Source organism: Eurypyga helias, unplaced genomic scaffold (assembly GCF_000690775.1).
Source record: "Eurypyga helias isolate BGI_N326 unplaced genomic scaffold, ASM69077v1 scaffold1005, whole genome shotgun sequence".
In the NCBI taxonomy this organism is placed as follows: Eukaryota; Metazoa; Chordata; class Aves; order Eurypygiformes; family Eurypygidae; genus Eurypyga; species Eurypyga helias.
In genome coordinates, this window is record NW_010253203.1 from 10,985 (window position 1) to 23,659 (window position 12,675).

Below are 12,675 nucleotides of genomic sequence, written 5' to 3' on the forward strand. Positions count from 1 at the left end.
GTTGGACTGGGTGATCTTACAGGTCTTTTCCAACCTTAGTGATTCTGTGAACTGTCTCGTGGCTGAGCTGTGATTTAGAGATTTGCTACGCTGGCTGTGGCTGAGAGGGGAGAAATCCCACCTAGCTCTCATTACTGTCATGTGAAGGGAAAAGAAGATTTTGTGGATAGTAAGTCCTTTGAAAACTTCTGTAACCTTCCCCCAGCATGAGATGATTCGGTGAAAGCTATCCAGCCTTCCACAAACCTCACATTATTGGTATAGAAAAAAATACCTAAACTCTTTAGCTCACAGGCCAGAAAGCAGAAATTAAGTTTGGTCATTCCTGCAAGAATCTCAACTCTGGGATTTCACTAATACTTGTCTCCTAGGAGGCATCCAGGCTTTGCTCTGTGCCTCCCACAGGCCCTCTTCTCTTACTACGTTTTTCCTATGTTTAATCATCCTTATTGTTTTAAAGCCATGCATAGTTTATTATTTAACTCGTTTAGCCTGCACTACCAGTGACTGGTTCTTGTCTTGTCTTTCCCTGCCATGGATTAATATTTATTAACAGGCATCCATTTCCACAATGCTGCCTGTTAGCTTTATGTATCTGGCTGAAGTCTCTCACTGTTGTGCTTGAAAAATGGCACTTTTAACAGAGTTCTTTTCCTTGTCATCAGCCTCTTAGTCTCCAGGGCTGTAAAGCTGCCTTTGAAGAAAGTAAATAACTCATTAAGCACAGGTATTTTGGGTTAGATGGAAGTCTCAGTTTGTTCTGCAATGATCAATAACAGCTACAGAGAGGAGGATGAGGCAAGGCAAGCATGTAGCAGGGCTCAGAGGGATTAAGTGTAAGATCCTGTTGTAGTTAGTTTCTACACTTGTGAACTGTCCCACTGAAATTAAATGATATTTTAAATTGACCAAGTTTTGAAGTAAATGTCTTGGGGGAAAGACAATTTGGGTGTGGAGGAGAGGGGTCCCTACGACAGCACAGCCAGCACCTGAGCAGCCCTCAGATGAATTTTCTGCCCACAACCATGGCCTCTGGGAGGCTGTGCTTCATCTGAGTGGTTCTACGCCGTGACTTTTCTGCCTCTGTCCCATATGTTGTCTACTAATACAGTGGGTTGGTTTGACTCTGTGTTTGTCCAAGTGCAAGTGGGCACTTCAGAGACCTAAACAGCTGCTTGGATGACAAGAAACGGGACACAGACATAAGGACAAAACTAGGAAAAAGCACTGGGGAGGCATCTCCCCAAAGAACATTTCTACCCTCTGCCAAAATATTTTTTTTTCAAGACATAGTCTGTTTTTATCCCAGATTCTCAGGACCTGTGACCAGCTTGTATGGTCTTCACCGCTGAGGTGGTTGAAAAGAGGAATATCCTTCCTCTCCCCAGGGGCTGGTGATAAACCTCCAAGCTGGCTCTCAAGATGAACCAGACAGAGAAGTTTCCAAACTTGCAGGACTAAACAAAGATGATGTTTTCTTTAGTCACATCCACCAGAAAATCCCTAGGTTCTTCCTGGCCTTCAGACTGAGCTCTCCAAGCAATAAATTACAGTTGAATGGTGGCAGAAGCACTTTCTCCAACCAGCAAGGCAGCTTCAAAACGCCTTTAACATTTGAGGTTATATATAATTATATATTTATAATCTCTTGGAGTTTATTTATAAGCTCTTATAAGTTCTTGGAGGTGAAGGCAACTCTTCAACAACTGAAGCACATAAGCTCATATGAACTACCTGCTCTTGAATTTGGCCATGTAGCAGTGAAATTATACAAGAAAATTAGAGATGTGCCTAAACTGGCTTATTTTTGGTGTCTCCTTGCTCAACCCCAAAGTCGTTAATGCAGTGCATGGCGAGAATGGATCCTGGAAGGAAAAGCATGGTCCCCAAGGAGGATTGGTCAGATTAACCTGAATCATGCCCAGCAACCCTTTCTTACAACTGCTCACTCAAAGCATTAGAAAAATGCTCCCAGGTGCTCCAGCTGCAGTTATGTTTGCACAGAACAAAGAAGTTGATGGTAAAATAATTCCCAGGAAACTGTTATGAATGGATTGTTTTACCTTTGTGCTCAGAACTGTTATCAGCTAACTCTGTGTCTTGGTGAATCACTCATCCCAAGCTTATCATTTCAAGCCCTGCCTTGCGTCTGCTGAAGCCTGACATGATGTCCTGAGTTCCTGGGAAATCCTAGGGTGCAGAGAGAAACACAGGGTGAAGGGCACAGCTGAATTTTATCTCCTGTTGCACCTCAATGGACATTTCCTTGCCTTATCATCAAGCTCTGTGGAACTTAAAATATATGAAGCAATCAGAGCTGGAGAGACATTAATGGGGAACAACGCTCACCAAGTCTCTACACTATAAACAATGAGACCTTGTGGTTTTTGGCACAAGTGTATGTCTGTGAAACTGCTCAGCTGTTGCTTATTCTGCGTTCAGTGATGTTCTGCCATCCACACAGTCTTCCTCCTCTCCTGTTGACAGTAGGAAGCAAATCTCATTATTTATACCTCATCTACGGGAATCATCTTCCTGAGAAAATGCAAGAATTTTTAGCCATGAACCAAATAACCATAACAGGTTCTGGATGCCTCAGGCAAGGCAATAAAATAGATTTATTCTGAGGATCAGTGGCTCTAGAAGACCTGAGTGGCTTCAGGGCCTTTGTGGTCGAGCTTATCCAGTTTATCTGAGATGTGTTTTATCAAACAATCAGAGAGATTAGGGTATTTCTGACATTACCCACCAGTTTAGGTGCATAACTTAAGACAGGTAAGTCCTGATTTTATGCTTCGTTAGACATTCAGAGCTTCCCCTGGAAGTTAATTGGAGTGTAGTGTTTGCACTTCCTCATAACGGAACTTGGGATGCCACAATTTAGCACTTTTGAGAATGAAACTTAAATGACTTTAAACTCTTTTGGACCATCTGAAGGGTATTAGGGGAATTACAGCATAGAAAGACAATTACTTATTTCCTTTTTTTTTTTATCTTGTAGTAATGAATGTAACATTGAGTAAAATACTTTAAGGAAGGATCCAAAGATTGCGTTGCCAAGGGCTACTGGTGAGAGACAGGAGGAAGAACTTTTAGTAGGGATGGAATAGGTAAATTCAAACACTGAATACAGCACTAAGAAAGAGTAGAAATGGCTGATGGGTTCCCCCCAGTCCAAGATACTTGCATCTTTAGTAAACATATCTGAGATCTAGTCTCACGTATCTCCCCAGCACCCCAAAAATAATGATGGAGCTTAATATATTTTCAGGAAAAGAACATACAAATACACAGAGTGATCTTTTAGAGACTGGAGATTGAAATTTAAAGCAGGTCAATTAGGTTTTGTAGTGTTAGACTATTTCAGATCCCCAGGTGACTTGATCATCATTTACCCATTATGTTTCTTGTTTTCTGTACATTGAATTTAGCAAGACTTGCTTAGGATACCTATGTTGATGTGACTGTTAGTATACAGACCAAGAAAGCCAGACTGACACAAGGATCAGAGGAGGGTTTTGCCTTCAGAGAAGAGGCAAATTTTATTTACTTCCAAGTCAGCATAAGGGAAGTATGTTCCAGGGTCAGACCTTCCAGGATGTGTAGTACAAAGTATCATCCAGTTCCTCTCACATAGCAAAGATCTAAGACATTGTCCAGGTCTCTGACCCTGTCTGCTCTCGTCCACTGTAGATTTTATGGTACTTGGTCTTTTGTGCTGAAAACCTCGGGCTGTTGCTTGGTGTCTGAGGGCTGGAGTTTCCAAGAGCTCTTCTGAAATTAACATCTTCTACGAATTGCCTGCAATGGCAAGGGCCCAACTTACTTCCTGTCTTTCCTATGTTTCCGTGAAGGTTTCTATCTGTTCTTCAGCAGCTAAACTCACTGGAAAAAAGAGCACTGTGCTCTGAAAGGTGCCTGCTGGAACTGCTTTCTCCTGCTGACCATGATTTTTCCATTTACAGGTTCCATGTATGATGGTTTAGCTGATGGTTATGGCTATGGGACATCCCGGGGCAGCTATTATGCCAAAACCCAAACAGGAAACAGCAGCTGGGGATATCCGGTAAGATGCTTTTCTGTCTGGGAGCTGTGACATACTGTTGAGGTAACCTGTACAGAAAGCACCCTCTCACAGGACCAGTCATAGCAAGGTCAGAGCACTTCAGAGACGTGCCTGAGACATATTATGCATGGTTATGCATATTTTAGAAATTATGGAATTCAATGTAATGAAAGACGATGATTGAGTACGCTGTTGTATGTGATTGGGTATTTTCGTTTGGCCAAGATTTGGTTGGGCTTTGTGGATTAATATCCATATGGCACAAGAGGTTTCAGTCTGTCTGAAGGATCAGTTCAGACTCTTACAACTCAGTTCAAGTTTGGAGCACGTCCATTTCACACCTGGAACACTTTCCATTTTTGTTTCCATATACCAAAACGTCTCTGTGAACAACATTAATGTGGTTGAGGGGTGATGATCAGGGGATTCGCGTTATACCTGTGTTGTTATTCCCAGTCTCAATGCTAGTGCAGACCATTTTCAGATATTCTCTGTGCTTGGAAAAGAGATGGTCCACTTCTCCCTTAGTGATTTCCAAAGAAAATATTACAGATTGCCAGAAAAAAACACAGGTGAGAGAGAATTTGTCTCTTTACAATCTGAGTTTATACATCCCACAGAGCTTTTGGTCTTGTCCTCAGTGACAGACACTTGGCACACTGGGCATCACTGCAAACCATTCCACTGGCTACTGGGACAACTTGTGCTTGTGTTGCCTCTCCACCTCAGACCTGTATTCTATTCTTTCTTTGTTTCATCAGCTATAAATTAGAAAGGAATAATTCACAGATCTGGGATTTGAATACGGCAAAAAGAAAGGACTGGTTTCAAAAACCCTGGGACTGTAAAGCAGCTCTTTGTCAACCATCAAAGGGTTGAACCAGGAAAGGTGCTTATGTTGGCTTCAAGCACACAGACAGAGGGTTGAAGCCTTTTCTGGTAGTTGCCAGATCCTCTGTCTGTTCATAACATCAGCATTCCCCAGCTTCAGAAAACCTTATCTTTTTTCTCTCTTAATTGCCTTGGTGTAGCATGTTTGCCTCAAAGCAGCGCTATCACTTGCTAGGTTTGTGTCACTGGGTTTGCTGCCTGCTGCATGTTTCAATAGGAAGGACTGGGACCACCGGCATGTCTTTAAAATTTTTATTTACAGACTGTCTGTTGACTTGTTTCAATGTCCTTTGCTGAGCTGGCTAAATCCTTGGCAGTGGTGTTTCTGCCTGGTGTAAGATCAAAAGGGTGACTATGATGGGTCAGAGCAGAGGTCCATCCAGCCAAATGTCCTGTCTCCATCACTAGGACAGTGATGGGCCACTGCAGAAGGGTCTAGACATGGTAAGCAGGCAGTGATGTATCCCAGAGTGGTTTTGTGGCCACCAGAAATTTGCAGCTGAGGAACCTCCTAAGCCAGCAGTGGACTCTCTGAGTTTCATAATTCAAATGATCGTCATATTTTGGTTTGATGATATATTGCTGCTTGCCTGGTTTGATTACAGAACAGAGTTGGTTATGTTTTGTCCAAACAAAATGGCTCTGTTCCAGCCATTCCAATAGTTTCTAGCTTCTTCTTTTTTTTTTTTTTTTTTTTAGTTTTATTTTGTTTGTTGTTTTCGTTTTTTGTTAAAGAGAGAGGAAGCTAAGCCCCAACTCTGCAGTTGCCCCTCTAGCTCATGCTTATGCTGGCAAGCTGGTACTGCAGCTACTGTTGCTGGTGTAAGGATTATTATTTAATTTTCTTCATTTCTAATCTTCTTCCCAATTATTACAACAGCTGGACAAATGATAGCTAGTTAGAAATCCCTCTGGCTGCTGCAGATTTCAGTCCAGCAATGTTGGCGTTCTGGTGAACAGCTTGCAAGATGATTACAAAGATCAGGGTCTCCATTAGACACCACAAAGTACTGTGGACACAGCACTTTGGTCACTTCTGGTTCACTGCAGACTTGTGCAGCTCATGCCTTTTTCCTGAAGGGCTTTTCTGCATTTACTGATGAGGGAAGGTCTTTCTGCAAAGCTAAAAGTGTCTTACGAGCCTTTAATTCTAGAAACTTTTGGTAAAGGTCTCCAGGACCTGAGCTACTTGAGAAAAAGGGACTGGGACTTGTGAAGGATTCACAGTAAAATTTGTCTTACCTAACTGTGTCTATCTGAAAATCAGCCAGTTAGTCTTAACATGTCGTCTAGATTCCGCCCATAGCCAACAAAGAGAGAGGTACAAGGAGGTGATTCATCCCCTCTATCTTGGAGATCTCTCAGGTCAGGAGGGATAGTCATCCCTCTGGATGACTATCTCCCTCCACTGGTAGCTGGATCGGAGCAGTCACCTAACAGGTAGATGACTGCAGTTAGGGACAATGAGTCCCAAGTGCCATTGGTGCATTGGAACATGTAACCTCAAGCCTAAATCTGCTTAACAACCTTAATAGGTATCATACTCCCCAACCGCACTGAGGAACCTCCTCCATTTTGCTTCTTCCAGAGAAGTATTAAAAGTTTACACACCTCCTTGACCCACCTCCAGCTTGGGGCAACTTCAACTTTTGTCTACAGACCTGTTTGAAGTCTGTGCAGGTTCTAGGCACTCTAAAAGCTTCCTATTTGTAATTCCTGGGTTGTAAGAAATGAAAACAAAGATAAAGCAAATATATTTTTTAACACAAAATTGCTGTAGTTATTTCCAGCTGGAGCTGGTGCTGTGAATATTCCTGAGAAGTTGCAAAGTCCTTTGAGATGCACAGGTGAATTCAGATATTTAAGTGAAATGACCCATTATAGTATTCAGGAAAATCACTTACTCTTAATACTTTTGCAGTCCATGTCCAGCTTGCTGCTCCACAGCAACAGCAACTTAGACCCTGCTTTCAGATTGCCTCAATATAAGGCATGGCCTTAGATGGAGAATCTAAATGACAGAGGCATGCTGTCTCACCCACGGCTCTTAAAAACTAGTATTCCTGAATTCCTCCTTTTGTCTTGTTTTCTGTCTTCTTGGAAATGACAAGCTTTTTGCTTCTGGGTTTTCTTCTCAGCCTTATGATGCTGATATTCAAATATTAGAGCAAAAGAAATAATAGATCTGGAAGAAGATCTCTGTCTGGATCACTCAACACTTCTCACTACAACCTTTGATTTACCCATTACTAAAGACTATTTTCTGTTTATTCCTCTTGTGGAGCGCCCTGTTTGTAGCATCACTGTAACTAGCATTGCAATGGGTCAGTGCAGGTAACACTGAGATCAGTGGGACCACTCCAGACCAAGCGTCCTGCGGGCAGCAGGTTTGCACCGGGCTGCGGTGTCTCCTTGACTGACGTGTCAGGGGTTGGCTCAGCCTTCAGGGATGAAGCCTGCAGTCCCGTATGCACAGCGATCACTGCGGGATGCAGTAATGGGTGCATTACTGACTGCAAACCTCTCTGTGTTAGGTGATTTTTCAGTCCTGGCTGTTGAGACCAGAAGACCCTCAGTCACCCCAGTGACCAATTCCCAAAGCCATCAACCGCAGGAGCTGGCTACACGGTGTACTGGTGTAAGGCCTGAGCAGTGCCTGAGGTCCCACAGGGGACACACAGTGGTGACCACAATTTACAGAGACAAACCCCAGGGAGGTTTAAATAAGCTAAACTGGGCACCTAGAGCAGAAGTCTCAGCATGAGCTGCACCCTTGTCTCTGACACAATACTATCCCAAAAATGGGATCTCTTCCACTCTGGGCTCAAAGCCTCTGTCACAGTCCCGTGGCCATTGGGTTGCAGGGAGTATGCTGTTCACCCCAGCTGCAGACACAACTTTGGAGAAGCACAGCCAAATCCGGAACATCAAGGGAAGGCATTACGTGGTGCCAGGATTCCTGCCATCAGCAAAGACCCTCTGAGGCTTAAAACCTACCTGGAGCAATGCTGCTCTTGCCTGGGTCTCCTGGGTTGGTAGGTCCATCCCTACCAGGGAGTCAGGAGGGTTCACAGGTCCCATGTCTGTTTTGGCACTCTCAAGACGATTTGGTATCAGGACAAGGTCCAGAAGCATACCCAACCTCCCCCGTGCTGCTTCTCCCACAAGAAGGAAACATACCAGCATGATGTGGGTGAAAGCCACAGGGTGCCCCTCTGCCGCTGTCCCCAGCAAGGGGCAAACAAGCCCCTGTTGTGCTGTTTAGGGAAGGAGGCCCATCTCCGGTGTTAGGGAGCAGATTGACGTCCCCACAGCCTGGGGCTTGTGGTGAGTAACGTTTCTGAGAGCAGCCTTGCTCCCAGACCAAGACCATCAGACCCAGGCATGTCTGATGCTGGCACATAACAGCTGGGGAGCAGTGGCTATTGCCCCACCGGTGCTCACCACCTCAGGCATCGCTGCTGGGGTCTCAGACTCTCTGCTGCACTGGCCCACCCAGCCTGGTTTCTGTAGCAATAATGTCTGTTTTGGCACTAACAAAAAACATGCACTTTGGTGATCCCTCTGCACTACAGACCATATATGGATTCTTAAACAAATGTTCTCTGCGGGAGAAAGCTGCAGAGCTTTCTCTCCCAAATGTATTATCTGCATGAGACATGTTCACCATGGGACGGGAACACTGCCTGTTATCCCTGGCTGGCTTTGCCTCTGTGGACAAAAATCTCTCATCATCAGTGGGAGCTTTGTGCCTTAAGGATTTCAGGATAAGATTTGTCATTGGCTGTGATGACACGTTCAAGTTTAAAAGAACCCCCAAAATAGAGCGGCTTGGGGAATCTTATCAAAGAAAATGAAGATTCATAGTTGCTGCTCCTCGTTTCTCGGTCGGACCCTGATCTGCCTGTGAGGTTTTGCAAGAGGCTTTATGCTTTGGAGTAGCAAGTTGGACATTACTTTCCCTGGACAGATCAAACCGAACCATCAAGACCTAAAACTCAGCTGCATAAAGGTCCAGATGAAAAAACATCCAGAAAGGCAGCACCCAGGAGAGGTGGGAAAGAGCATTTCAGAAGTAGATAAACAATATATTTGCCGGTTTTGCAATTTTTCTCCCTGCAATGGAGTGTGTAGCAGGCAGCAGCTAAAGCATTTCGCAAGGAGCATCAGGAGTTTTCCCCACCCATCACTCAGGGTGGGACGCTGTCAAGTTGCATTGCCTGTGCTTTGCCCTCCAGCCTGGGAGAAACCTGCTCCTGACGTGTTTATACGGTGTCTTTTACTTCTCCCTGTCTGCTGCTCTAGAAACAAACAAATTGCAAGGGAAAAAATTAGAGCTAGGTAATGAACTGATCGCGTCCTTAGATGCAGAAGTCAGAAACACCCAGTTATCTGGGAGGGCCTCCGACATGGAAAGGCAGTGCTGAGACTGCAGTGCGATTCTCGGCGCTGGAGCACCTTGCTCTGTGCTTTTGCTTCTCTGGAAAGCCAAAGGAGGAAAGGGACTTTTCCTGTTAAACAGAAGGGTTTATGGAAGAAGAAGACAGGAAAGGACTCATGATCAATGACTGGGATAACACCCTTTTGACTTTCTCTCTAGTGCCAGTTTTATTCCAGTTGAAATAAGAGGTTAAAGATATTTATTTATGTCTTGGATATACCAACTGATGTTCCTAAAACATTCCCATATTGCTTGCTGTAAGCTGGAGATCCACAAATACTTATTAATTTAAGGGCTGGTCTTTGCTGCTGCCAGTGAAGGAAAGCACTTGTTCCTTGGGCCTGGGAAGAGCTCCTGCTTGCTATCAGCGCTCATCGCCGCCCTTCCCACCCGTGCCTCCCCTCCTTGTTTTAATATGAATGAATGGCTCCCAAGGCTTGGCCTCAAACACACAGGCTCATTTCACAGGAGGGAGGAGAAGTTCAGGCTAAAATTCAGGATGCTGGTGTTGCTCTGCTGCACGTGAATGCCCTCTTGCACCCCACGAGTGCAGGGGCTGCTAGTGCGTGATGGTGCCTGGCTGAAAGGAGAGACCTGCCAAGCTGCCCTGACTTCTCAGATCCCACAGGGAGAAGTCTTGGTGACAGCCTGTGCTCTTCTAAAATGGTTTCCAGATCCTGCAGTGCGGAGAGAATCGCTGCTTTCTGTCTCCACCCCACTTCGAGGGACTTCCTTGTCTTTTCCACCATTTCTCTGCACTCCTAAAAGAAGGAGGTGTGGACCTGGCCACCTCCCCCATGCAAACACCCACAGGCAGTGGGCAGATGCAATTCAGAGCGTTGGGAAATCTGGGTGGTTTATGAGGTTTGAAGGCGAGAGATTGATTATTTCCTTTCACTAATGCTATTCTGCATAGGGAATTCACTCTACACATGCAATGGCATCAGCAAAAGTTACGAGATGGTTGTCAGCTGGCTCTTGAAACCACAGACGATGTAATAGCATCACCTTCACCTTAAGAGACGTCATCTCTTCTCTAGACGGCAGAGTGCCTGGCTTCTGCTGTGCCCTGCATCCTGTCTCACTGATTGCTGCAGCCAGCAAGGAGATAACACCACCGGGAATTCCATTCCCTTGGCCGTGTCTGCGCCGGTGTTAGGAGTGAGGGTCTCTGACTTAGCTTGGCAAACAGCTGAAACAGGGACATAGGTTTTAGTCTGCAAAAGCTCCTCCTAAGTCACAGACACGCACTTGTTGAGATCAAAAGTGATCAGGTCAGCTATGGCTGTGCAAGGACTCACAGAGACTATTTGGCAAGCAGGGCTGCAATCCGCTGAAGCTGGCAGTAGACAGCTCATCGATTTGGAGGTTTTAGATCAGGTTTCTACTGCAAAGAGGAATTCTAAGATACCAATTAGGTCCGTGCCACTTGAAAGAGATTAAAATGGGCTCAGCCAAGCATCTGGTAGAATCAGCAATAAAAGTCATGCACTCACTTTGGTAATGAGCTTCACATCACACGGGAACTATTTTCCCATGAGTCTGCAAAAGGCTTCCCCGCCCTGCCAGGACCTGCACTGACTTGCCACTCAGGGCTCCCTGTGTTGCAGAAAGGTGTCTTTCCAAACAGGCGGTCGCTTTGCTTCACCCATCTCAGGGCTGGCAAGAAAGAGGACAATGCTATATGCCACTAAAAAAACACAGCAGGAAATACAGAATTGATAATTCTGAATCTATAAACACAGGCACACTCACACCTTCCCTCACCTGTTCTGCTGGCGGACAGCCCATGTGAATACACTGGAGAGCAAACAATAACTTTAGATAAATAACAAGTTAGCACTTCCATGGTTAGTTGAATTGGTTTCAGAAAATGCCTGGGGGCTCCACAGCTCTGCCAAGCTTCTGACAGCCCTACAAAATAATCAGTTTATACTGACTCATAAAGAAAAATGACAGGGCTCATGTCTAACAAGCAGCTGCTCTGTCCTCCAGCCAGCTGCTGCCAGCGGTGGGACCTGGGGGTGGGTTCACCACTCCACCGAGCAGCGAAGTCCCCCCTGCACCTTCCTGCCACAGCCACCTCCTGTCCCTCACTGTCCCAAGGGTTTCTGAACCCAGGAAAATGAATAGAAAATGAGGATGATATCATGCTCAAAAGGACATCACAGAAGATGACCCATCCCTGGAAGTGTCCAAGGCCAGGCTGGATGAGGCTTGGAGCAACCTGGTCTAGTGGAAGGTGTCCCTGCACATGGCAGGGGGGTTGGAACTGGATGATGTTTAAGGTCCTTCCAACCCAAACTATTCTATGATTCTATGACACACCCGCAGTGGGGTTGATCAGGACTTCATGAAAGGTCACTTTGCCATTGCTGCATGCATACTACATCCAAAGCAGAACCAGGATGGAGAGAACCTCTGTGCATGGTCATCCTGGAAATTTCAGTGGGCTTGCTCAGGGGACCACCCGAGACTCATCACACTTATCCATGTGCCTCATCCTTGCTTTTCTTTTCGCATGCAAATCCTTCTTCCAAATCCCTGGGAGCTCTGCAACATGCACCAAACCTGTTACCTACTGTGCTGCAGCACTGACAGGTTCTTTCTGTGCCCTTCGGAGTAAACACAAAGAGAATTTTCTCCCCTTTTCTCCACTTCCAGCAACTCACCTGCAGAATGGAAGTATGAACACTACTTCAGACTGGTGGCAGAGTATTGTCGTAGCCGGACTAAAGGGTTGCTTAGCCAGGTGGCACGCCTGCTAGGTAACCCTCTGTAGAAGTTTTCAGCCATTACCTGTGCAGCTCTCTGGGACACAGCTGAGAGGATTCACTGCATTCCTAAAGATCACTTTGTTAATGGAAATATTAGGCTTAATTAATTAACGTAATGACAATTCTGCAAAGTGTTGGAGGCAGGAATGATGCTGAGTGTGCTCAGGGCTGGGATGAAGTTGGGGCAGAGCAGCAGGACTCCAGGTGAGCCTGCCGAGGATAACAGTTTCTCTGTCACGTGGTGTTTCTAGGTTAGGAAATACAGGGTTTTTTTCAGTGACATGAACTATTACACCAAGCACAGGCTTTTCATACCTCGTGTCTTGAACTTCCATGGAAACAATAAAGTGCTGGTGTTGAATTGTCTCTCCCAGCCCAAGGGATCCTTGGGTGGCTTTTGCAGAAAGAGGCATCCAAAGTACTGATGCTTAAAGTTAAGTGGGAAAAAAAACCTTGGCCCAACAAGAGACCACAGATGAGCTTTCCCGAGATAAACCAAA

General features: G+C 45.3%; 1 protein-coding gene across 1 annotated transcript in view; it reads left to right on the plus strand.

Moving 5' to 3' along the window:
* Positions 1–12,675, plus strand: part of PKP1 (plakophilin 1) — a 42,993-nt gene that overhangs the window by 3,712 nt on the left and 26,606 nt on the right. Inside the window, exon 2 of the mRNA XM_010152574.1 lies at positions 3,966–4,066. Coding sequence (XP_010150876.1) covers positions 3,966–4,066 — 101 coding nt within the window. The remainder of the gene's footprint in view (positions 1–3,965; positions 4,067–12,675) is intronic.